Genomic DNA, 26,969 nt, shown 5'->3' on the forward strand with positions numbered 1-26,969 from the left:
GAATCATTTCTTAAATATGAAGGTGAAAAAATTAGTGGTTTATGGTGTAAATTCTAGCAATAGTTTGCAAGTTTTGCTCATTATTATCAGATTTTAAGAATTTGCTATAAAACTTAATGTTCTGCGGTGGACTTGGTTCTGTTTAAAAATCTAATAAGTGGTTGCAATTATCTATACATCTTATGGTAGAAATAGTCACATAGCAAAGGGGAGGCAATACAAAGCCAAACCCTTATGGAACTTTGTTTTCTTTATTCCTTCAAAAATATGTATTTATTTATTTTCTCTATTATGTTGCACACATCAGCTGCCCATTAGCCAGTTAATCAGTTGGCACCCTTTTTGAATGTGCCTCTTCATTAAGTAGTGTATTAAAGTGTTTCACACTCAGATTGCCCAGTTAACTCTTCATAGCATAGATTGGCTCATTCAACAAATCCAGCAGAAAGAGGGTTATGAGGAAGTGTGAGAGAGGAGTTCCAGTGCTTAATACCATGTCACATACTGCAGGTCGCTCTGTTCTTCAGTCTGTTGCGAGTTCGGTGTTTGATGGAGAAGTCTTCACAGCTTGGAATAAATCATCAGAATTATTTTTAAAAATTGTTGAATCTCTGGGAATTAGTCCAGGCTTGTTCCTGGATAACTCTAGGCAGATAATGCTCCAGAGAACCCATGTCCCCTTTCCTGTCACATTGCCCAAGGCTGCCTTGCCCAGCTAATGCCTGCTGTCCCAACACAATCTATCTGTTCCAACTTGTTGGAAGCTCATCAGTGGTGAACAGCATGCAGCAACAGGGATTCAAACTGTCAGGCAATTTGGAGGGAGGCTGCATGAAAGAGCCTGCAGGGGGCCGGGGGGGGGCTGATTTTTGCCATAAGGAAGCAACCTCACCCAAGCTTGACTGCTGCTACCCGGAGGAGGCCAGGAAATCAACAGTGTCCATGAAACCACTGTATAACAGGTTAATCTTTTCTGCACAAAGCACCCACTGGGCACCCTACTCCTCCTGCCACTGCTGCCATGCTGTCTCTTGACACTGGCATGTAGTGAACAACAGTGGAGGGGAGGAAGAAGAAATGGGACAGTTGTGCCTGGTGTCTCTCCATCCCCAGTGCTGCAACACTCCTATGAGACTACTGCCCAGTGGGATGCCACAGGCACCTCTTTGCCCTGATGACTCCATATAGCTCTTAGCTGTGTGCTTGCTGCAGCAATGTTCTGTACATGGCTCCCTTGCCAGCAGCCCTCTTAAAGCTCCAGCAGGCATTTCTTATACAGCAGGAGTGTCACAGCCATGTCAGCATCAACCAGAAGCAAGGGAGTGTGACTGTCATTAACCAGTATTTTCTCAGGCCTTAGCCTTAGCTTCAACTTTTGTCAGAGATTGGGAACACCATTTACTGCTATTTGCTTCCTTCCAAGTCCCCATCCTTACCCTCTATCTCTAAAGAAGAAGGAATCTTCTTATGTCTTGAAAAAAAAGGATTTTTGCAGAGCTCTATAGGTAGTCTTTGCTGAACCTTGAAATTGGTGTGGTGGCTTTCACAGCCCTTCTGTAATAATTAAGCTTTTGTTGCCAACCACCAATGTGTTGTTAATGTTGCAGATTCAAAATACCAATATAAAGCTAAACTGAAGAGCTGAATTAAAAGGCAAGACTGCCTTAAAATTTACAATAAGTGTCTCCTCTCACTCATGCTAACACAGATATAAGCATCAGCTAGAAAACGTAGTAAGTTCATTAACTGGGAACGCTGCAGTAGCAGTTACAAGTGGTCATTCCCTCCTCCCTTCCTCCCAGATCCAAGTAGACCCAAGCAACCTATGGGGACTGCACCCTCAAATGTCCCTAAAATGAGAGCACCATTACCTGGGAAAGGATATGCCCAGCCAAGTCAGAGGATGCTGTAAAGCCACACCACAGCCACTGTTAGAAAAGGTTCTACACAAATCAAGTATGCTTCTCTTGGGGAGGGAGGAAATGAAGGAGAGATAAAAACATTGCCTGTCTTTGGGTAACATTCAGCAAGGACTTAGGGGCACCTTAGTGATAAAAAGAGGAGAGTTTCCTACAGAACCACTCACAATGGAGCTACACAGCTGGAAACCTGTATTTCTTTCTGCCTCTGAACACACAGGAGCTCTAAATCTCCTGTCTTCTGCAAAACAGCTCAGAGCCAGAGGAGCAATCTCAGCTGCTCCAATCTGCAGGAAGAATGAAAAGCTGCCAGGAAAACCACCTGATACCCACTGACACACAGAGGTGCTATTATTTACTGCTCAGTGAGACCAGCAAACGATTATACTCAGCAAAGAAAAATGTTTTAGGTCTAAGTAATTATTTTACCCGTGACCTTAAAATATCCCTGTTGGTAGGAGTTTTCCTTGCAGAGGGCAGTCACTGTAATAGGATCAGGCAGTACGTTTCTTCATGCCAAGTCACTGAATGTTAAAATGATTTGTCATCTTTTGCCTCAGGCCACTGCTTGACACACACATGCCACAGTCTAATGTCTCGCCTGTTTTGACATCAAAGTGTCTTCCTTCTGCCATTGCCAACAAGAAGAAAGGCAAACAATGGCAGCAACTTCTTTTCTTTCTGAAGGATTTCTAATTAAATAAGTGTCCTCAAATAGCTTTATGGGACTAATGTGGGGGTGGGGAAACCTTTCATAATAAAATGTATGAAATGCATAAACCTTGTTTTCTCTCCCCCCCCTTACAATTTTTTTATTTACTTCACAGTTGCATTATTTTATTTTCTGTAGAGATTTATGGCAACGTTATATGACATTTCCTGGGCTTTTACAGTCTAACACCTTTTACAGCTCCCTCTTAATGCCAAGGGTCATAAAAGATAGAGTTCATTTCATTTTACAAAGGGGAAGGGGGAAGATGTTCCGTGCAGATCCAACAGTTGCAGAAAGGCTTTCACATGCTGAAATGTACCATCGTTAATAGGTTCATTGAGTCTTTTAGTAGCAGCAACTCTGCCTATTTTGAGGGATGGGTGATGTTTACAGCACACCACAGAGTCCTGATTTCCCAGTTCACACCAGCAATGCAGCAAAGGTGTGCTCCATGGTGGGACTCATGTGCAGCTGGAGCACACTTCCAAGTTTGGTGGGGGTGTCTTTGGTTTTCCCATTTAGGTGTAGTCTGTGCTATTCACTGATGTGTCCTCACAGAGAGATCATGCTTTTCTAGAGAAGTCTCAGAGAAAAATGCTTACTTCTTGTCCATCCCATTTTGGGGATGGGAAATCAGCAATAGAAAACTGGAGGTGCCAGCCAAACCATTACAAGATTCTTCCTTCAAATGAAAGGGGTCCTTCCGATGGCAAGTGGCGTTATAATTATAGACTAGAAAAGAGCAAGATCAGCAGCTGCTGCTGCTGCTGCTGCTTGCGTTTGTTCCCTCTGTAACTGACAGGGCAGAGTACTTGGCAAAAACAGACTTCCAGAAGTGGAAAGACATTTAACCCCTGTTCTTGTCAGTCCATTCCTCCTGGGGCTCGGCAGCAGCAACCCCTTGCTTCAGGTTAAAGGAAGAACAAGGTGATTATTGCAAACCTGAAGGGGACTTTGGGGCGCCTGAGGAAGAAGAAGGGTCCAGGATTTGCCTTCAGGCTTGGACTGCCAAATCAAAATAGCAGGTTAGTGCTTAATATGATTTTATAGTTAGCTTAACTTGAATCTCTCTCACTCACTTTCTCTACTACCCCATGAACTAAGAAAAAAGGTGACACAATGACAAGGGGTAGGTCTGAGCAGAGCCACTATTTATTTATACATTCTCTAAAGTGCCTTTCATGGTCAGTTAGGAGACTGATAGCTGTTATTTTTTCCTGTGGTTTCTCTTTGAATCCTAATGCATCCTGAAATTCTCAGCCAGGGAAAAATCGCATTTACAGGTGGGCTCAATATTAGTAAGGGAGGGGGGAAATGTTTTATTTTTAGGTGTTCATGCCTAATGGCTTCCGATGATCTTAGTGAATTGGTGTAATATATAACTCACATTTCAGCCTGTGCTTGAGAAAGTTTTGGAGAGGGAACAAACACCAGGCAAAAGGAAAAGCAGCATCATAGATATGAGCCAAAGTCTCTGCAGGCATAAAATGGACATAACTTGTATGATGTCCTCAACTTGCAAATCCAGCAGAAAGCCTTGCTCTGTACCTGCTAATGAAGTTAAGAGCAACACAATTAATATCAAAATCTTTCATGACACCAGTGCCTGTAGTATCTAATCTAATGCTCTCTGTCCTTCTGTGGCCTGGCCAAAATAGCGCCCAGGCAGGAATGCGCTGGGGGGCAACGTCATGCTTCACTCTTCCTATCTGTCTCAGTTTTAGCTTTTTAATTTCCTGTGTCCATGACTAATGTTGGAAAGACTCTCAGTCAACGTGCTGCCCATGAAGCAAGGTCTTGGGACCACCTTGCAAGAACCAGACTCAAGGCAATGCTTTATGCCAAAAGTTCCTGGGAAGCAGGGGGGGAGATGCACCCAAGTTGTTCCCAGAGGAAAAAAGCACAAGTGCAGATTTAAATCTGTTTGCTATGTTGTGAAATCTAGTCAGACAGACACATGGCTGTCTCTCATAGCTTCATATAGTCATATAGTTTAAACCACCTAATCTGAGCTAATGTATATTTTAGGACATCGAATTATATTACCCTGAAGTCCCTGTATGAACCCAATCATGTATATTCAATGAAGCATTTGCTTAGCAGGAAGCAAAACCACAGTGCATCACAGGCAAAGCAGAGCAAGGAAACCAAGGTATTGAAGGCTGAAACTGCTGTAGCAGTCCCAATTTTCTTTGCCCCATTTCAGAGGTGGAAAGAAAAAGCTGCAGATGACCAGTGCTTCTCAAGCTAATGTGAAGAGTTTCTATTCAGAGCCAAGGACATCCAGTAAACTGCTAAGAGAGATGGCTGGAATCTGATTAAGTGAAATATAGTTGTTTGAATCAAGCAGTCAAATAGTACTTCATGGATAAAACTCTCCTTTCCCAGTCTAATGGGATGGGGAAATATTCTTAATTCTGAATCCTATTGTCATTACGGACCTGCAATTGTGGCCAAAACCATCCACTAGGCCTTGCAAGACAGGATTTGCTGCAGGTCTGTAGAAGAGGTGGACCCATTTTGTTCAGCTCAGCTCCTGGCCAGTTTCTGGCACCATCCAGTCATGGATGCCTGGGAGGATGACTCCTTTCTGAACCCCATATCCAGAAACTGAGCACCATGACCTGATCTAATGGGAGGTGCATCTGTCCATGGCAAGGGGCTGGAACTAGGTTATCTTTAAGATCCCTTCCAACCCAAACTGTTCTATGTTTCTATGGTTTTGACACTAATCACTGCCTTCCTGCAGAGCTGCAGAGGCTATGAAGGTGCTGTAAAGCAATATTTATCCCTCCATGGCTGAGAACAAAAGGGACTGAACAGAAAGTTCCCCAGGTGCCCAGATACCAGGGGAGACCAGCAGAGCCACTCAACCTCAATGCTGTATGTCCCAGCTATGTGAATTCTTCCTGAAGGTCATCTTTTGTCCAACTATCTGCTCTCATCCTAAAGATCCTACACCACAGTGTGTCTATCCAGTCCCATGTTCCAACAGTTTGTTGCTCGCACAGTTAGCAATTTGTATTTTACTTCAGACTGCATTTGTCTAACTTTATCTTCTAATCATCGCACTGTGTTACCCTGGGGGTCTGGATTCCTGCCAGGCTATAAGACCTCACATTATCAGATATCATTTTTAGATCTAAGTCCCTACACGTGGGTAGTCCCACCGGAGGTTTCCATTACAGATTAGGTATTAGTGGGGAGGTAGAGACACATTTCTTGATGTTTTGGGTTGAATACACGTACTCCCCAGCATTAATGGACAAAGGGCAAGGACTAAAGCCTCCTGTACTTTTAAGAGAACTCACTGTATCATTAAGAGTATTTTTTTACCACATTCCTCCACTATAGCCCAGTCACAGATTTCTCCCGTTGCTTATTAAAGCCCCATTTCTTCTGGGAAATGGAAATCTCTGCTTCCATTTTCTTAAGTGTTTCATCCTGACCACATGCTTTTTAGCAGACAGAACTGTGTTTCTGCGTGCCAGTCAGCTTGGCTCCTGAACTGAACTTTATGGAGTTCAACAACAAGAACAAAAAATTCAAAGGCCTGTTCCAAGTCTCAGAAAAAAAAGGAAAACTATCATTTGGATGCTAAAGAATAAAACACATGCATCTTAAAAAAACCCAATAACACAAAAAAAATCTCCAAGCCCATGCTGGCAAACCTTGAGCAGCCGTTCTGCAGGGAAGAAGAGACAGTCTGTCAGCAGTAGAAGGCTTATGTGTCTTTTCCCTGCTAATTCCCTTGGTGACTGAGAGAAAAAGTTGCACTTTTACAGCTGAATTTTAATGGCTTACTTCATGCTCTGCATCAGAGGCACAGCCATGTTGCATGGAATACCATCAAGCCTATTAACTAGGGGTTCAGATTTTTCTGAGAGTAAAGGACCTACAGTGGCATCAAGAGAATATAGACAAGAATCTTATTTATGATACACAACTACCTTGAGGCTTTGTCTTGTCTTAGTTAATCTCTGCCTTGAGGCTTTGTCTTGTCTTAGTTACTCCCTTTCTTCCATGCTGTACAAAACTGGTTTCATCCACATTTGGACTTTGTTGGGGGCATTTTTGTAAGCGCATGAAAGTTCCTGTAGCATCTCCCTGCACTGGGTAAGTATGTAACAAACCCAGCATAAAATGTTTACTTGTATACTTTTAGTGCTTTAATTACACTGTGTCACATATTTCCTACCTGAACAAGCCTATGGCTTTTTTTTTGTGTGGTATTGTGAGTATGTGAGTATTGATGAGTATGTCTAGCTGTCAAGCTGACAAATAACAGGGTTCCCCACCTGATCTCAGCTGCTGTCGTAACCACTAATGAAAGAGGCAGTCTTCAAATCTCATTTAGTTTTAGATGAGTATAATTACGAAAGCTAGCTAAAAATACTGTCTGGGGAGGAAGGTGTATTTGTGGAATTCAGCTTTACTTCTCTGTTGAGAAGCCAAGAAGTTTGGAAAAGAATTTCAAGCACATTTACTTCCTTTTCTTTCCTCACACCAGACTGGAGAAAACTGAGAGTAAGCAGATGTTTCAGAGGTGTAACGTGTCCCTGCCACTGCTCTCCAGGCAGATGGCCACATTCAGTGCTAGCTGTTGCTTTTGAGTGGTCTTTGAGGTAAAGCCCAAAACCAGCCTTGCATCAGTGAATCTGCAGGTCTCAAAGGGGCTTGTAACTGCACGACTATAATTTTTCTCTGTCTTTCTATATATATAAATACATACAGCATGTATTTATGCATACCTATACCATTATATGCATATATGTGTGTTTATCTATACGTCTATCTATACAAGGGTGCATTCAGGTTAGAATATGATGTCTAAAATATTGTTGGTTTCCTGCTTCTCTTCTACTGTTTCTAGGCTCAGCCTGCCAAGACGATGACAGTCACTTATTCCAGCAAAGTAGCAAATGCCACTTTCTTTGGATTTCACAGATTACTCCTAAAGTGGAAAGGCAGCATCTACAAATTGCTGTACAGAGAATTTATTGTTTTTGCTACTCTTTACACAGCGATAAGTGTATTATACAGGTACACTCTTTCCAATTCACATCTCATTAAATGTTATACTGAAGTTTCATACTTCATAGTGTTAGGCTGATGAACGATGGGGGGAGGTTATAACATAGTTATTGTCTTTTCCTTTGACCTTTTCTAACATGCTCTCCTTTCCATGTTTACTTTAATGTTCCAGAGAAAGCATGTAGGATATAAATAAAATACTTTCTATCATATTCAGCTGATTCTACTTTCAGCCCACTGTTGAGCAACCATCCTACTGAAGTTAGGCTAAATAAACACCCATGGCTAGCCTATGTTATATAGCTTTTATCATTCTGACGTTGAGCTGGCAGCAGTGAGCGTGCCTCTCTGCTTTGGATGACAAGTATAGACTTTTTACTCTAATTGCAGAACTGTGTCTTCAGTTGCTCAGTGGTAATTTCTTTAACAACCCTGAAAAGTAGTAATTTGAGAGCCAGGTTATGTAGTCAGGAGAAGAAAAGTTTTGCTTAACGCTAGGGTGACATGCAAACTTTATTTCTAAGCTTGCAGAAGGCCAAGCAAGATTTCATGGAAACCAGAGATTGTTAGCTCTGTGTCACCCAGCACCTGGGAGGGTCACATTAGGATAGGTGCTTCTTCCACCAAGGTGTGAATTAAACACCTGTATGACAGACGCAGTTCCATCAATTAGTGAAGTGAAACTTTTAATTGATGAAGTACAGCACACAGAAGTATAAAAATCATGATTCAGCTCTTGCCTTGATCTCTAATTAGACCTCAGCATTTGCTCAAGCAAAGTGAAACAAGGAGAAAATGAGCTTCAGTTTGTCTGTGATTAATCACTAATTTTGCAAAGTGTTCTATACCTGTAAACTCAGCATTAATATGTAAAGAAACACAGGAGTCTCAAATGTATTAAAATTTATCTAGTTTTACTGAAAATTGGCAATTAAAGACCATGGTAAATACACCATCAAAAGCTTTCTATATGCGCTCCAGGTTCTATTGCACAATTGTAAGCAAAACCTAAGAAATATTTGTCATGTGTTCCTTTTATACAAAATCAAAGAATAAGTGTAATACTAATCTGTACAAATTAAAACAAATGTTATATTTAGGCTTGTTGTATTTCATTTGATATCGTTTTTCCCATGGGCAGAAGCTGCCATACTCCACTCATTATCTATCATTTGGTGAATATTGTCCTCACTGAAAAATAAATACAGTAGTTGTGTTTTTAATCTTGTGCAAGAGAAATACTTAGTAGGAGTAAGAATAAAAAAACTACTGCAAAAGCATAACATTTCCAAATAAGAGCAGTTGGAGATTAGTAACCTTTTGCAATTCAACCAGACCTGACCATTTTTAGTAAGTAGCCCTCTGGAAAAGGAGGGTAAGCTCTACTTTACAGACTTACAAACTTGCTATTATCCTTGGTTGCTTTGAGACAGCAAACTAATTATCCAGGCGTAGTGATCCTAATTAGTCAAATTAACCATGAAAAAACGGCAAAAAAACCCAGGGAATAATACTGTCTTCAGCTTCTGTATTACATGCCAAAAGTGGTAAGGACTTTACCTTTAAGAATTCACTTGAAGACACTAGCCAAGGTTGCTCCTGATTGCACATACCTGATTATTTATACCTATTTGCACTTTGTAGCTAGTTCCAGAATATTATGAAAGGACAGATACATTTTATTCTTGCTGCAGATTTTTTCTTACAGGTAGCCAAAAACGGTTCTTTGAAAAGTTATCAATTTACTGTGACAAATATGCTGAACAAATCCCGGTAACTTTTGTGCTTGGTAAGTACCGGTTACATGTGAAATCAATCTCCAGCGCTGTCTCTGTTCAGGCATTTTGTGAATGTCTGTGAATTGAAGCATTTCAGAGCTGAGGGGCCAATGGGAGGTTAGAGGTTCACAATGAAATCATCAGCTTCAAGCAGATCTCCTTAAATTCAAGTTGCTTTTGTCACATCAAAATTTATACTCATGTTCAAATTATACCAATAAAAGAGTAGTTTCCCCTTACATATATATATACAACTATATTTAGTGCCCACTAACACTGATACATTGTGCTCAATCTTTTAAATCACTAAATCCACTCAAGGTTTACTCAGAAGAGGAAATTTGGAAGTTAATGAGTATGAGAATCTCAGCTGGAATGTGCCATTAAGTTGCAGTGTCTATTAAATAATGAGCGTTGATTGCATCATGGGTTTTGACGTGATATACTGCATTTATTCTGGGAAATGTAGCAGCTTAGTGATATGAATAACACTCTGCAAACCAAATCAAAGTGACCTAAACAGAAATCCTGACAGGCACTGCACTTTTTTTTCCCTTCTAACTCCCAGGTTTCTACGTTACTTTGGTGGTGAATCGCTGGTGGAACCAGTTTGTGAACTTGCCATGGCCAGATCGTCTGATGTTCCTCATCTCTAGCTGTGTCCAGGGCAGAGATGAATATGGGCGCTTGTTAAGGAGGACTCTCATGCGTTATGTGAATTTAACATCTCTGCTGATCTTTCGCTCCGTGAGCACAGCCGTGTACAAAAGGTTCCCTACCGTGGACCACGTGGTTGGAGCAGGTACTGGAGTCCTTCTTCCCTGGATTTCTTTCCTTTACTTCAGAGGTGGGGGCACAAGTAGGGAAGGAGGCAGACTCATTTTTTCTTTCCTGTTTGGCCCCATGTGCGCCTCATACTAACTCACGTCTTTTATAATTGGACTAATGGATCCATAGAATCACGGAATGGTTTGGGTTGGAAGGGACCTTAAAGATCATCTTGTTCCAACCCCCTGCCGTGGGCAGGGACACCTTCCACTAGACCAGCTTGCTCAAAGCCCCATCCAACTTTGCCTTGAATACTTCAAGGTCTTAAAGGTCTTTAAGATCTAGTGATCTTAAAGGTCTTTTCCAACCTATGGTTCTATGTCAAAGCGACTACATTCTTGTCAGTGTATTAAATGATATGCCCTTAAGTGTGTGGCTTTAATGCTCTTAAAGTCTTCATCTAGTGACACTCTAGAAATCAAATGAGTTGAAGACTTTTGTGTGGATGTTTTCTGACATTATGGAGGCAATAGGCCTGCCTCAAACACACAGATACATGGAGCATGTACAACCTTCTCCAAAACATGAAAAATAATGTAGCTGCAATGCATTATGGTGCAGTAGGAAAGGTGACTTGACACATGGCATTGCCTCAATGCATAGGGTACAACTTGTCTTGTGTATCAGAGACTGATCTCTATAGGCGCTTCACAAGTACAGCTTTATCTCTATTTATTTTAAGTAGATTGCACTTTAAGTAGATTTCACATTTTAAGTATTACTTAAAAGAAAAAAAAAAAAATCCAAAATAACCCTGAGGGCTTTTTCTTTATATTTAAAATATCACTTTAAATACAGTTTTTCAGGGGTAAATATGCTAAGTATTAAGCCTGTCTTTATTTTCTATTTGTTTTGATAACATGGTAAGTGTGATGCTGGGAAAGAGAGTAAGACTGCTTGCCTGTGAAAGTCTGACTGCTGAGTATTTAAAGGCAAGGTGTGATGCCGTGCCTTCTGATTCACGTGGTCAGTGTCAGGGATAGAATGCCAGTGCAGAGATATTGAGATATATTCTAAATAGGAGAAGTCATACATTTTTACTGTCTTGCATTTCTTACTTAAAATTATTCGTTTGGCAGAGATTAGTAAGCAAAGTTGTACCAAGTTAAAATATGCAGTGTATATATACATATCCACATTTGACATATGTGCGAGAAGCTTTGGGTATTAACAAAAATGCAGGCAGAATGCACTGATCTTACTGGGGAAAAAAAAATGAGTCTTTTATTATCCAAAATTTATGTTGGATTCAGTTGGATTTTGAAGTTCTCTTCCTTGTGCTCTTCAACAAAGCTGTTTACCTGGGCCTGGGAAAGGTCAGGGAAGCTTCTGTCACTCTCCCCAGCACTCTGCTTCTAGTACACACTGGAAAATTACAACATTTCCAGCAGGCTAATCCAGCTCTGCCTCCCTATTGCTAAAGACAATCTGTTCCAAAAGAGACAAAATGTCGCACTGTTGTACAAGAATTGTAGACTGGAAAGCAAGTTTTTGTAGTTGGGGTTTCTTATGAACAATGGAAAATATTCTATAAATGGTATAAATAAGTACTGATAATGTAGTCAGCTCCTTGGATTTCAGTGCTTGTTCTGTATTTTTAATACATTTTGTGCCACATATTTTTTGTTGATGCAGTACTGAGTATTTAAGGGTATATTTTGCTTCATTAACATCCAGGGATTAAGACAATACCCTGCAATTATCCCCTCCCTAGCTCCCTGTGGCATTACATGTGAGACTGCATGGGAGTGCAGCATTTAGTATGAACATGAGCAGCAGAATCTGTCATCATTGCAACAACTTGTTCAGGTTTTGCATTTCCCTATGAAACAGAACTGCCACAGTGTAACGATTGCTGCACATTCCTCTCCTCAGTAAGTGAACTGCTTAAATGCATGGATTTTAAATCTGAGAACAGTACTATGATAATGGAGTCTGACTCATCCATAACACAAGGCATAAACACTTACTAGCAACATCCTTTGTCATGTTCCAGTTTCTGAGTGAGCTATAATACCTTCTAGGAATACGACCAGCCCTGATCTAAAATTCAGCTGGGTATACTGGAGACAACACTGCATCCTAGGTGAACTGACATTCACAGCGGTGAGCTCCCTGCTGAAAAGTGGGATTTTACTCCAGTCTGAACTTGCACAGGGTCATCTTCTAAGCACCAGATTCTGGAATGGGTTTGGGTTGTTATTTTTTTAATTAGGTTAAAACATCATTTTTGTCTCAATCGCTACCTGTTAACAGAATGCATAGAGGATTGAATAAACTTAGGAACTTCACCATCTATAGTCTCTCCCTACAAAACACTGAAGACAGAATCTTCTAAGTCTTTTGTTAGCATTCTTTATGGAGCTGTAGGCAGTAGATGCATGTGGATTCATGACTTTATGATGCTGAGTGCTGCAGCACGTATGCCATAAGCGTCAAATGCCTAGCAGCAGTTCTAAGCATACCAATACTGTTGGCTGCTAAGTACGAGAGGGAAGTTGGATGCCCAAAAGCGCAAGTCTTAAAAAACATGAGTAATGAGTCAGCAGATGAGCAGAGCAGCCTAAAACAGCTGCTAGGAAATGCCAAAGAGAAACATGAGGTGTGAGCTCAGTAACACGAATACCTACAAAGGGCTGAAGTCTGGTGTTTCAAACCCTCTGTTGGAAGGAAGTACCTAAATTAACTCTTTCTCACATACCACATAAGCAGGTAGTTAAACTTTTATATACTTGTTGCAGTGACAGCACATGTTTGTATTGCCATAACTTACTCTGCTTTTCATGAGGCTCCACCTGGAGTACTGTGCAGTTCTGGTGTCCTCAACATGAGAAGCCGTGGAAACAAGTCCAGAGGAGGGCCACGAGGATGATCAGGGGCTAAAGCACCTCCCATATGAAGCCAGGCTGAGAGAGAGAAGGCTGTGTGGAGACCTCGTAGCAGCCTTCCAGTATCTGAAGGGGGGCTTATAAGGATGCTGGGGAGGGACTCTTCATTAGGGACTGTAGTGATAGGACAAGGGGTAACGGGTTCAAACCTAAACAGGGGAAGTTTAGATTGGATACAAGGAAGAAGTTCTTCACTGTAAGGGTGGTGAGGCACTGGAATGGGTTGCCCAGGGAGGTTGTGAATGCTTCATCCCTGGCAGTGCTCAAGGCCAGGGTGGACAGAGCCTTGGGTAGCACGGTTTAGTGTGAGGTGTCCTTGCCCATGGCAGGGAGGTTGGAACTTGATATCTTAAGGTCCTTTCAAACCCTAACTATTCTATGATTCTAAGAACAAGGCTTTGTTGAACTTTTCTGAACAAAAAGATACCCAGTTAACAGTGGAGAGCTGAACTGATCCTTGTACCTTCGCTGTTCTTCAGGCTGTGTCCTTCCAAATGATGACTTCCCAGAGCCTCTGAAGTGACTTGCATCCAGTGTTTACTCCAGACTGTCAATTTTCCGATATTCTGTCTGTCTCTTTCAGTATGATAGAAAGGCAACCTGAAAAACTGTCTTTTAGGAGTCATGACTAGCAGGTCTATTTGTCTGATTGCCTGATCATTTGTGCACTTGATTATGAGAGCTGGCTGCAAACTTACCAGGGATCTTTCTCAAATTCCATGATACTGCAGGAGTACTGTGTCTTGTTGCTGAACTTTTATTCTTCCATGGAATTTTCTGTCCTGTCCTTGTGCTCCTTCTCAGTAGTAGCAGTATTTCACACCTCCTGTGTTGACTTGTTGCAACTGTAAACAGTGGCATTTTTCTCAACAGCAGAATACCTATGAAGGTTGCTGTGTTTCACAAATCTCCTTTTACCTTATTCACATTTTTATACAAACCAACTGGGTTTCTGTATTTTTTCTCTGCTTCATGTATCTTTAGCAATGTCAGCAACAATGAGACAGTTTAGCAATTGTTAGCAACAATTCTTAGTTACGAGTTGGAGACAAGAAAAAAATCCTGTCTACTCTCAACTCCCCTACTGAATTTTCAGCACTCAGACTTGTAATTGATTGGCTGAGCCACTTATTTTGAGGCTGATATTTTACTAACTTTGTCCTGTTTTGGAGCTGATGTCAACGAAACAGAAGCAGCCTTATACGCACCTGGGGAGGTGACACACACCTGAGCAAAAAAGCTAAGATTCTTCAAACCTGAAGATTACTCCGGTCACAGAAAATACAGGATTTGGACATAAGAAAATGTGAATGCACCCTTATGAATTTTCTGAGCCTGTTTTTTCTCACAGGCTGGCTGGAAGGAGAACAGCAATGCAGAGCTTTCTTACCCAAGAGGGTAGAGGTAGAGCTGCTCCCCTGCCAGTCCCAGGCAGCAGCAACCTGCTCTGATGCAGGTGCTGTCCTTCACAGCCCTGGCTCCCCTGCCCTCTGACCTTGGGCTTGCTTGCAGCAGGGGAAGCAGGACTTCACAAGGCCAGGGGAACTCTTCAGGAAACATAATACCTTCCCAGCACCCCAGCGAGGCAAACTGCCAGGCAGAGAGCAGCTTCAGCCGGCAGCCTCACAGCATGTCATCTGGCCCGGTGTCCCACTAGCAGCAGGATTTCTGTGCATGGCTCCCTTTCCCTCTCTTTGCACGCCTTCATAACCCCAAAGAAAACATGAAACACAATCTGGCAGGGAAGTGTTTTGCTGGCAGAAGACTCAGTCTCTGTAGAGCTCTGTTTCATGCATGTGCTTGTATCCTTTGCTGCTTGCTCACTGCTTTGCAGATTTACCAAACAATCATCAGAATCTGGTCAGCTAAGTGCCCTTACAGCATACGTGGAGATGCTGTCTAAAGACATCATTGCTGAAAAGTAACAGGTAATTATTGCAAAAGAAGTTGTTTCAGGCAAGATCTACCCTAGCAAAAACCTCAAAAAAAGAAAAAAAGGAAGAGACCCCTTAGTCAGAATTATAAATAGCATTTAAGATAGTTCTGTGCAAATATCACATAAAGAGACTCAAACATATTAAAAATTTAGACAATCAGTAGCACTGAAAGCACAGAATAAATGAAGTCTTTGGTTTTGTTTTTTGTTGGCTAAACAGGCTTTATGACAAAATATGAAAGAAAAATCTTTGATGACCTGAAGTCTCCCCACCTGAAATACTGGGTTCCATTTGTCTGGTTTGGGAATTTGGCCTCAAAGGCAAGAAAAGAGGGGAGAATTCGAGACAGTGTAGATCTGCAGACACTGTTGAATGTAAGTAGCAAAAGTAAATCTACAGAAAGCTGATCTGAAATTGCTATGCGGTAGCTTTTCACTTCCATAATTTGGTTTACTGTGCACAGCTCTCCAGTGTCGTCTAAGCGACCTTACTCAGGATTGATACCGCTTGTCTCTGTGTACCTATGTACTCTCAAGCGCACACAGCAGCAGTTTGCTGGGATTGTATTTATATGACTAAGAAGTTATTAACTAAAGCACCAAACTAATGAGTAAAAATTTATTGTAACATCACTGTGGATTCATACTTGTTCCATTGCTGCAGGGTAAAAAAAAAAAAAAGAAAAGAAAAAGAGAGTAATGTGACATTTGGAATATTTTAATATCAATTGCAGGAAGACAATCTCCCTGAATATTTCATTAAGTGGTCAGACATCCTTTTTATTATATAATATATTCTCTTTCATGTATCACTTGACTGTAGATAAGATAGAAATGAAAGATAATTTGTTAAGAAACCCATAATATACTAAGCATTCCAACTCCATAAGCCAAATGTGACAGTGGGGTGCTGGATATAATTATGGTAAAAATTCCTATATACCAAACTTTTGTATCTCCCTGTCCTTTCATATGTGCAAAAATGACTTGTAACAAAATATTTATAATTTAGGATTGAACCCCACGCTATTTTAGTTTCTTGTGGGCTACTTTTTCTTTTATTCTTTGTTTCTTTTTTTCCTTTTAGGAGATGAATAAGTACCGGTCTTGGTGTAGTCTTTTGTTTGGTTATGACTGGGTTGGAATCCCACTGGTCTATACTCAGGTACTGAGCTCTAACCCTTTACAAAATTCCAAACACCATCTCTATAAAAGGGGAGTTTGATGAAAAATATCCATAGACTCAACCAGATTCTCGGAGCTGTTGAGCACTCCTTGACTCCCACAGGATCACAAAGGCCTGTCTGGCTTTTAAGTCATATTTAACAGTCACATTTAATGCAGAGATGTTTTGAAGACCTTTCATAAGCTGGGAGAGAGGAGGGAAGCACTGAAAGGTTTTTATGCTTCCTGGGTCTTCTCCCTGGCCATAATTATTTCTGTGACCCCTCTATTCGTAATACATTCCTACAGATTTGTAAATTATATGTCAAAAGGCAGTCAGAAGCCTTTGCGTATGTGTTGCTTTATGCATAATATGGCATCATTACATGATTTCAATGAAGTTTTATTCTTTGCAGGTTGTCACTCTCGCAGTCTATACTTTTTTCTTTGCCTGCCTGATAGGGCGCCAATTTTTGGATACTGACCAAGGGTATCAGGGGCATGACTTAGATCTTTACATTCCAATCTTCACACTGTTACAGTTCTTCTTCTACGCAGGATGGCTCAAGGTAAACTAGCTTTATGGAAAGGTCATGGGCTGAAAGGGACTGAATCATGCTTTCTTTTGATCAAAGCCAGCCTTTAGTATCTGCTGTTAACTTAATCAGATGCAAGCAATTAAAGGTCTCCAGTTCCAGAGGGCTATCAAACCGTAGCAGCCGATATTGGCTACAACCCTACCGCATAAAAATGTTCACTATAAAGAAGAGTTATAGATAGAATTGTATGCTACCCATTGATGTCTGCTCAGTTAACATATCACCATCGATCTCATAGTTGAGTAATTAAGGCATACCTCATGGCAGTTCTTGCTTCTGCAGTGACTATCAAGGTAGAAAGGAGAAAAGTTTCAAATAAAAAGCAAATTGATACATTAGGGTCTATGTGCATTGAGATTTCCTTTTGGGATTATTAATCATGGCTGGAAACTTAGAGCTAATTTTTCTGTTAGAATATAAATTGAGCAAAATTGGCTAATTTTATAGCCCCCTTTCCAACTTCAAAGGGAAGAGTAGAGAAAGCACACCAAGCTGTCAATTGCAGGGAAAAGTAAAGTGTCTGCAGAGCAAGCTCCTCTAGTCCTGTGTCCTAGGAACTCATGGGGAAAGGGGTGTGCCACACAGGGACCAGCCTTGAGGGGAGCATGAGAGAGGAAGGGAGGCTGGTGTGGTGGGGAAAGCACATTGCTCTAGGCAGTGTTGTCCAGGGATCTACTGATTACAAAACTCTTAAGCTGTTCCTCTTGACCATCCCACTGGTGCTTCTGAAGGATGAATGGATTCCCCTTCATCAGCACCCAAGGCTGTTCGTAGCATCTATTCAAGGTTGGCTCAGGGCTACCAGCCAAATCCTGGCTATAGCAGGTATGAGATGCCATTGTAACTGAAGAACCTTCTGCATAAGGAAATGAAAGGGAGGAGAAGCAGTTTTTAAAAGCAGATTTAATACCGTCAGTGCTCCCTTGGACCGGAGGTTCGCTGAAACCTGCAGAGGCCCTGAGTCAGGATATTTCTGTCTTGAAGGTTACAGCCAGGTTCCTGCTGAGTGTGTTGAGCTTTGGCTGCCAGGCTGCAGAAAGAGCCCCAAGCTATTGACTTCCAGTAACTTTGCAATTTCTCGGAAGTTATGGCTAAAATGAGCTCTTGCCTTGGCCTCAGGCCTGGTTTGTTATACCTGCAATACAGGGGTAAAGTTTCCCATACACTCCATTATCATTACAGGTATAGATAGGCTGTCCGAATACAGGGCTTAGCTGTCCAGCACTGCGCTCCTTTCCAGCAAGTAAAGTTGTGTCTCACATGCTGGGACCAGCTCAGCCAAACAAAAGGCCATCAATGCTGTTCCCTCTGTCCCAGCCCTGCTTACTTCTTTTAGCTCATGTGACAGGTTTTGCAGTGGATTTTTGGGTGGTGATTCCCTGCAAAAGCAGCATGTGTTCTAGGTCATTCTTACCGCATTACTTCCATAGCTATACCCAAAATTTAATGCCGTGGGGCAGGCCAATAGTGTGACCAGAGGTGTCCCCTGTCTTATTTTCATTCCTCCTGATTTTGGGGTGTTTCTGTTGTGTTAGTCTGCTTGGCACTTCATTTGATGTCTTCCACTGCTGGCCTGGGAAGTTGTGACCTAGGAGAGTTAGCAGGTGCTTACCCACTAGTACAACATAGAAGCACATGGGAATAAATAGGCAGGGAGTGACTCCCTTACTATTATAAGTTATTGAGATCATAGTCATCCATTGTGAGGCTCATGAGCAGGGCTGTTTAATCATACAGTTGATTTACCCGTACCCAAGTTAAACTGAGGACTTGGCCACTGCTCCAGTGCCTGGCCCTGGTGGCCATCAAGAAGGCTTGGGAGGGTCAGCAAGGATGTGATTGGCTTCAAAACTGAGCCTTAAAAAGACAAACAGAAGGAGAAGAGGACGAAGGGGAGAGGATATTTAACCTCAGTGTACCAAGGAACTGAGAAATAGAGAAGCAGTCTGAACTTCGTAGATCTTTTTCAGTTTTTCCTACATCATCTTCTTTTTTTTCTCCCCCAGCTATAAGTTTTCTCCCCACAATATACTTTGGTGATCATAGAGTGGGAGGCAGTGTCTGTTGTTTTTCCATATATTTAATCCTTGTGGGGTGAGGGGGACAGGACAGGATAAGGCTATGGGCAGACAGACAGGTTTCCTTTCTCATCCTAGTTCCCAGACTAGAGACTAGAGCACCTCACCACAAAGGTGCTGAAGCTCACTGTTTGGTAGTGCCTTCCACAGGATGGGCTTCTCCTCTGCAGTTTTAATCACTTCAAGTGCAGAAACACAAAACAGGAAGTTGAATCAAAGAACAAGCTCAGATTCTCTGTTGCCTTTACCTAGCATGATGCACAGCATTCACTTGAGTCAAGTCTTCTGGTGGGCTGCTGCTTTTCCTGGAAAGCTTCGGAGGTATGCCATCAGCATCACCCCTGATAAAGAAGCAGGGGCTGAGGACTGAGCTGGAGACACAAGCTGTGGTCCTTCCAGCAGATTCCAGCTGCAGGGCTCAGGAATACTGACCGAATGGGCTGGTGGAGTATTGTATACCATAATGCAATAACAGAGCCTCTAGCTGCCAAGACATTCATTTAAATCATCCAAAGTCAACAGTAAGAAGAGGTAATGACTATCTTATGTGACAATTGCATGGCCCAGACATGTCTAAATTCCCAGCAGGCCAGCACTGACAGTTATGATTGACAGCACCAACGAGACATAGAGGTATGAATCTATAGGGAAAGCAAGCTGTTCCTTCACTAGGCTAGCAAAACCATCATGTGGGAGCTCAAGATATGATTGGAAGTGACAGGCAGGGAGAGAGAAAAATCCAATCTTATTTTCTCTGTGGCAGCAGTCCTGACATGGCATGCCAACCTCTATTCACTGTCTCATTTCCCTTTCAGGTTGCTGAACAACTTATTAATCCGTTTGGAGAAGACGATGATGATTTTGAAACTAACTGGTGCATCGATAGGAATTTACAGGTTGCTGTTGTTATTTCTACTTCCAGCTTTACTGTACTATAGGTTATCATTACATTTAATCCTATTCCTTATACTGAGGCACAAACTAAGGACAAGTGTCAGCATAACAAATTCTTTCCCTGAAGGAGTACCTATGGCTGTGATCCACAGATTTTGTTTTGACAAGTTAATGCATCTTGATTTTAGTATTTGGCATGATGTATTTATGATGCCTGACTAGACAAGCAAACAGCTGACCTCAAACTATAAGCTCACTTTATGCCTGGAAAAACATGTAATGTAGGTCAATCCTGCAAATCCAAAAGCCATCTACTCCCACATAGATAAGGACACATTTTGCTAATCTGTATGCCTAGAGATTACAATATTGTATATGAAACTGCCTTTTAAAAAATGGCAGTGAAGATACCAAAAAGACCAAGCAGGGCCATTAACTAATAAGCAGGGCTCATACCATGATTTATGTTGTGACAGCAGCATCTGTAGTGGGCACAGAAGCCAACATCTTCAGTGGCAGGATATGTGAGATTGCCAGGGTACAGATTTACTGCAGCTACCCCCGATTTTCAAACAGCTCCTGTCATCAGCCCCTGTATGTCTGAATGAGCCCAAAGACAGGAAGAGTGGGATATGCTGCTCCCCTTGCAGGTAGAGTCAAGCATAGGTTTGAGCTACTGTTGGACCCCACGTCTGCTGGGGACCACTAAGACTGCAGAGCAGAGCCCAGGTGTTAGGGGAAGTAAGGGCAGGGCAACTAAACCAGCGTATTAAGCAAAACAAGCAATGCAGGTATGGAGAGGAGTGGGAAAGGCCTTCACGCTGCCAGAGATGCTCTCCAGCTTAACACTGCTTCAGGCTACTTGTACTATAGTGCCTCAGAGCCCTTTGTGTAAAATGTATTGAAATGTCCTAGAACAGGATGGCCACGTGCTTGGTTCTGAATGTCTTAAATGTGGGCAAAGCCTATCGGAAAGCTTCTCTACTTCTGGGCATTTTAAGGAGCACAGATTTCCCACAGCATGCAGAGGATCACATGTCCATTTATCTACATCATGCATGAGGACTTCAATCTGACACAAATATCTTTGCAGCACAGAAGACTCAAGTTACAACAACACTTACACTTTCAGTATAGGAGGATATAGGGGGTATATTTTTTAATACCGAGTCTCTTCCCAGTATGCAGGCCAGTACACAGAGATTACTTTCAGGTGTTTCTGAAAGAAATGTTGACCCCGGGAGTGCAGAGCAGATTATGTCCTATACTGTACTGTGCTGAAACTGACATGATTTATACCAAAAAAATCTAAGGTCTCACTTCTGGCAGTGGATGAGATGCACATGAACTTACCAAGGATGGAGAAAGATATTTACTGGAACGACTCCTCTGCCCGGCCACCTTACACAAAAGCAGCTGCTGATTACTGTATCCCTTCATTTCTTGGATCAACTATTGAAATGGGGTGAGTGGCACTAAGGGTTCTTAATGCCATCAGAAATATCACCCCCCCTACAGCCCATGTTGATTGATGGACAGCAGGGCTGCAGGCTGTGACAATACCTTGAGCAAGGAAGGTGGAAATGATGTTAGGAGGGAGTGGACAGGCTGGTGTTGAGGGGGTAATGTCTCCAGTGGTCCATGTGCTCATAGGAGTTGGGCATCCATGGCTTAAATTGTGTAATTACTAAATAGAGTATGTTTGCAGGGAGGGTTTGTTGAGAGTCCCTGAGCACAGGATGGAACCTGAAGACAGCAACTGACTTTTCTTAATAATTATTTACTACACCTTCTTCATACATCCCCCAGTTAACAAAATAGCTATTCCTGTGCTTGTTTAGGTAGCAGATGATGGCTGAAATCGGTCCAGATTTTTGTGAAGATAAACAACAAATTATTGTAAGTGCACGACTTTTTATTGACTAATAATTTAGACATGGAAGTTGGAGCAGCCAGATTTGGTGAAGGAATAGAGTTATTTGTAGAGACTGGCGCAAGAACCATTGTTATATTTTGTGAAGGAATAGAGTTATTTGTAGAGACTGGTGCAAGAACCATTGTTATAAAGAAACATACAGACAAGAGAGGACTGCCTGGTGCTGTCAGAATCTATATGAGAAATCAGTGATAGGCTAGTTAGCTTAGAAGCTGTTGAGTTTAAAATCTTGTGACATACTGTAATACAGAACAGGTCAGTAGGTGCAAATACCACCAATACGAATAAAAGGGCAAGTAGATGTTTTAATCTGAAAATCTTTTAAAAACTTTATAATAGCCATTTGTTAACTTTAAAACTTATTTCAAGAAGTTTTCCATTTCTCCAAAATTTTCCAGCCTTTCTCAAAATTAAATCTGCTTAATTTTTGCTTTAAAAAGGTAAAGAAGAAAAACTCATAGAATGTAATTTATTTTAGTGCAATTGCAAGAGGAGAAAAGGTGGCAGAGAAGAAACATTATTAAGTCTGCAAACACTTTTTTAATAAGAAGCACTTCACACAAAAAAAGAATGAAAAATGGCTCCATGTTAGCCCCTGTGAAATGCAAACAGCTCTGATGTGTTGACTTTCTTACCAATTATTTTCTCCTCTGAACTGTTTCTCTGTTCATCTCTCTAAAACAAGTTGGTAGTTCTTATGCACAGTTCAAAAAACTGGTCTAAAGATTCATCCAAGTTCAAAGGACATAAATAAAACTTGAGCCAAAGTCTTTTCCAGCCCCCTCAAGCCAACATCTGGCACAGGGTGCCCAGAGAAGCTGTGGGTGCCCCATCCCTGGCAGTGTTCAAGGCCAAGTTGGACACAGGGGCTTGGAGCAACCTGCTCTAGTGGAATGTGTCCCTGCCTGTGGCAGGGGGTTTGGAACTGACCTTTATAGGTCCCTTCCGACCCAAACACTTCCATGACTCTAAGAACTTCATAAATGCTGTACGAAGTTCCTCTGTCCCTCTGGGTTGGTGTTGCCTCCCTGTTCTCCTTGCCTCAGGTCTGGCCTGAGCCCCTTTGCCATCTGCACAGGTAGCTGTGACAGTTTGACTTGTCCTCTGGGGCACACTGGGTCAGTAATGTGTACTGAATTGCCTGGCAGATGCAGCAATAGTTGTTCTCAAGAACCATGGAGGCTGAGCAGGAGAAGAGTACCAGGTACAGGCGGGACTTTCAGACACATTGTCATGCCCCAGAAGTAAGTGGGATTTGGCCGTCTGAGTAATTCCAGCATCTTTTGAAACCATCACACTGTTGCTTCCAGGAGCAGCCTTTTCACTGTTGTTATTTTTGCCTGAAGGATTCTCCTGAAAATTATCTACAGCACCAAGCAGGGTTCCTTTTTCCCCTCTCCCTCATGTTATTCACGAGCCTAACCATGCGGAGCTGCCACAGAGGGCTGCAGCTCAAATATGAAGTAGTGCCAGATGCCCAGTTGGATGCCCTCCCAGCCTCATCCTCAGGAGAATAGACACTTGGATGTGGAGAGCTTTCCATGTGATCTGGCTCTTCTAAAGGCAGGGGCACTATTTCCTGACACCCTCACCCCTTTCATGCCCTTCCTTGGGACACACTAGGGCCTTGGTTCCTACGTCTTCCTGCTGAGACAGAGGGATGTATGTGCATGCAGACCATGTACAATTTCTATATATAAGCGACACCTACTAACCAGATTTATTTGGCAGGCTGGCTGACACTGAATTCCTCTATGGGGAAGAGTGGCCCTGGGAAGAGGAGAAACACCGAAGGCAACGTTCAGTGCTGAGAAGAGTCAAGAGGTTCCTCAGCGTCCACGAGGGCCCTTCACCTCCACCTCAGCGGCGCTACAGTCGGCAGACAAGCGAGAACTCGGTGTTCTTCCCGGCAGATGAAAAGGGGCACATCAGGCGCCTGCAGGAAATGCACACAAGGGGGAGATACTCCACCTCGAGCTTCAAGAAGAAACACGAAGGACTTGACAGAAATAACAGACTTCACAGTAGCCGAGACCTAGGACCCATAACTGAAACCTCAAGGAATGAGGCACCGTTTGGCGACAGCGATACCTCATCTGAGACAAACAAACCAGTTCCTGAGGTCATCATCTCTGAAGCTGAGGAGGAAGCACTTGATGTGCTGGGCAAACCAGATCCGCCAACACAGCGCAACGCAAGCATGCCAGAAGAGAAGCTCCAAAGGAGCCTAACTGAGACAAACGTGAGTCTTCTGGACGATCCTTTTTTCCCCCCAGAAGTCACTACATACTTCCCAGGCTCTGAGGTGCATCAGTCACTTCCTACTGTGATAGGGGAGCCCAAACATGAACCCTATGTTGGTAACTTAGCCGGTTTCGTAACAGATCAGGAGAGAAACATTCAGCGATGGAGTTTACCGAGCTTCCATAGTCAAAATGCAACGTCAAATCCTGACACTGCTCCACCTTTAACAGATTCTGATACATCTTCACAACAAAGGACCCCCAGTGATGGAAAAAATGTTAGTGCTGCTGCTGCTCCAGAGACGTTTGAGATGCAGCACTTCTGGGAAAACCTGGATAGTAAAGAAACAGCCATAGTGGAATTTTCTAATGAGAAGAGTGAAAGAAAACTTTGACCATGCTTGCTCTGGGTTTGACTGAACTTCTCGTCCTCTCTCACAAGTGGTTCTTACACGGGTTTGTTGAAAGTGTGAAGGGCAGAACACAACATTCAGATAAAACCTAAGCAAGAGGAATTGGGCACCTAAAGAGAATGCACTATGGTGACATGCTTTAAGCCACTTGGTTGAAATCTGTGACCCTGTAGGTAAAACTGTAGGGGGCCTCAGGAATGATCACAAGCTAGCTAGCGCACATGGCAGCGAGCTGTGCAGGCTCACCCACTGAGTTTATCAGGAAAGCAGGGGTGGCTCTTCTGTCCACTTTGGATCCACACTGAACAATGCGACCTTTGGCCACTCCTTCAGATTAGGGTCCATGACATCTCTGTAAGACCTACCAACAGTTTTGGTTTCCACTCAAGTGGCTAGAAGGGGAGGTGTGGGCTCAATTCCCTACTCAGCCTGGAGAGATTCAGCCCACCATCTCTGTCTGCAGGAATGTCTGAAAAATCAGTCTCCCCACGTGTGTGGGGCAAAAGCCCACCCTCTCCTACTGAAGCTGTGCCACTGTAGAGTGGGAAAATAAAAGGATTAGATGTTTAACTTCAGTAAGAAAAATGGAAGAGGCAAAACTGCTGATGAGCTGGGGATGGGGTCTGAGCCTTGACCTCTGCTCCTTAGAGCATGTGTATGTTGTACCTAGTGGCTATTTATTGTAATATGCTGCTCCCAGGTGACCTCCCTGGTGATGCCAGGACTGTGGCTCTCTCTCAAGAGGTGATGGAGCTGCAGGAGCAACTGAGCTTAGGGCTCCATTCTTGCAGAGATCCTCAGTTGGAAGGCTTCAGATATCCCAAGCAGACAAGTAAATGGCCCAGGACATCTAGCAAAACTTGGTCTCTGCTTCCTTCCCCCCCACCCCGGGTCTGCTCCCACACTGCCCAGATGTGTCACACACATCCTCCATTAACTCAAACCTGAGCCAGCATTAGGTGGCTCCTGCTGCTCCAGGGGCAGCTAAGCCACCTCCCTGAACCTCCTGGTAGCAACCTGGCCTTTCAGCTGCCACTTCTACACGAAGTCTCAAAGCAGGCCCTGAAAGCAGCGGTAGCTCTTCAGTTTCAGCTCTCATTCACATCTATACAAACTCAGTCTGGAGCGTGAGGCCAGCATTCCCCCACGAGCAAGTGCCCAAATAGATGATCTCATTAGACAAGGGAGAGGCCAGGTAGCTCAGCAGCTGGGAGGAACAGAGGGAGGGGAGATAAGGGAATGATGCGGCTGCAGCAGCCAGCAAGTGGCATGGGCTGTGTGGATGGCCTGTCCACCCAGCAGTCTTGCTCAGAAAGTTGCACTTCAGCCAACAAACCAGGGTCTCTATCAGGGTAACTGGTAGCACCAGTGGCTCCTGAGAGTACTCAGGACCCCCTGAAGCTGGGAAAGAAATGAACAGATTTGCTTGTTCCTGCTCCTATGGCCAATTGCTTAAGTGAGGAACCCTTCCAGTAAGGCTGTCACATAGCACACAACTCTGCTATTCCATCTGGGTAGGCTTGGGAGGGGAAAAAAGATAACCACTCTCCTTACTTCTACTTCTTCCAGCTTTGTTTCAGTCTGGGAACTGTTGGTGTGCATTAGACATGCTCGGAGCAGTGTCTTCCTTTCAAATCCTTCAAAGACGCTAGACAAAAGCACATGCATCAGTTTAGGGAGCAGAGGACACTTCTTAGCCCTAGGAAGAGATGTTAAAGCTGAGATTATGGGAATTCCAGGTGTGCAGAAAAGCCAAGCACAGATTTCACAGGCACTTACTGAGGCACTTCTCCATGCTATGGGATGAGGTGGTGTCAATATCTGACAGCAGCTGAGTACTGAGATTCAGTCACAGTTTTGCAGTAAGACATTCTGGTGCAACCTCACCCTTGCCACCCACAACAAGTCCTCAGGCAAATCAAGTTGTTATGGTCAGGTTTGACCAACAGAATGAGAGCCTTGACAAAGTGAAATGATACTGAAATAAACAGCACCTTAACCTATCAGTCCACTTCTTTGAGTGGCTGTTACTAGGTAATACCAGCTTCTGGCAGCATCCTCTAGCTTTTCAGCCATCAGAGCCCCAGACTGCTGACTCTCCCCAGGGAAGAGGACTCTATCAGCCTGTGACAGTAGTGGAAGCACATAGCTTTCCCTTCCCTACATTAACAGAGAAAAAAAAAGTATTCTTCCTGCATTCACTCTTTCTTCCCTATTCTCTACTTTTTCTTTGAACCAAAGCGACACTTTTCAATTCAGTATTTTCTCAGTTTAATTGCATCTCCAGCTGTCATGGAACTTCATTTACCAATGACCTTAACTTTAAGAAACGGTAAAGTTTAGGTATAAATGATACCTTTTACACGTGTCACACAGATAGACACAAAGTTAAAGCAACTGCTGCTCTCCTTGAAACACTCCTCTTTGGAACTTTGTTAAATTCAAGAGAGCAATACAGGTTTTGGAGGAGTTTGGCCATTCTCCCCCCCAGCTGTGCGTGTACAGGAAGGGTTTTCAGTCACTATGGAGGAAGTCTGCCCTGTTGTC

The 26,969-nt window shown here is 42.8% G+C and overlaps 1 protein-coding gene across 5 annotated transcripts; it reads left to right on the top strand.

The window, feature by feature from the left end:
* Positions 1–3,483: 3,483 nt before the first annotated feature.
* BEST3 (bestrophin 3) lies at positions 3,484–25,463 on the top strand. 5 transcript variants are annotated; one of them, XM_061368040.1, is made up of 10 exons: positions 3,484–3,656; positions 7,505–7,674; positions 9,360–9,454; positions 10,012–10,245; positions 15,316–15,470; positions 16,183–16,260; positions 16,676–16,828; positions 19,752–19,832; positions 21,144–21,295; positions 23,498–25,463. In XM_061368040.1, the coding sequence occupies exons 2-10, from the start codon at positions 7,523–7,525 to the stop codon at positions 24,402–24,404; spliced, it is 2,007 nt and encodes a 668-aa protein (XP_061224024.1). In that variant the 5' UTR covers positions 3,484–3,656; positions 7,505–7,522; the 3' UTR covers positions 24,405–25,463. The 5 variants fall into 5 exon arrangements, with proteins under 5 accessions (XP_061224024.1, XP_061224025.1, XP_061224028.1 ...); XM_061368042.1 differs by lacking the exon at positions 7,505–7,674 and having other exon boundaries at positions 3,486–3,656; XM_061368043.1 differs by lacking the exon at positions 3,484–3,656 and having other exon boundaries at positions 7,549–7,674; positions 9,374–9,454.
* Positions 25,464–26,969: the final 1,506 nt, after the last annotated feature.

Source organism: Neopsephotus bourkii, unplaced genomic scaffold (genome assembly GCF_033783945.1).
Source record: "Neopsephotus bourkii isolate Nb327-2 ecotype Australia unplaced genomic scaffold, CSIRO-AGI_Nbou_v1 NB_1423, whole genome shotgun sequence".
NCBI lineage: Eukaryota > Metazoa > Chordata > Aves > Psittaciformes > Psittacidae > Neopsephotus > Neopsephotus bourkii.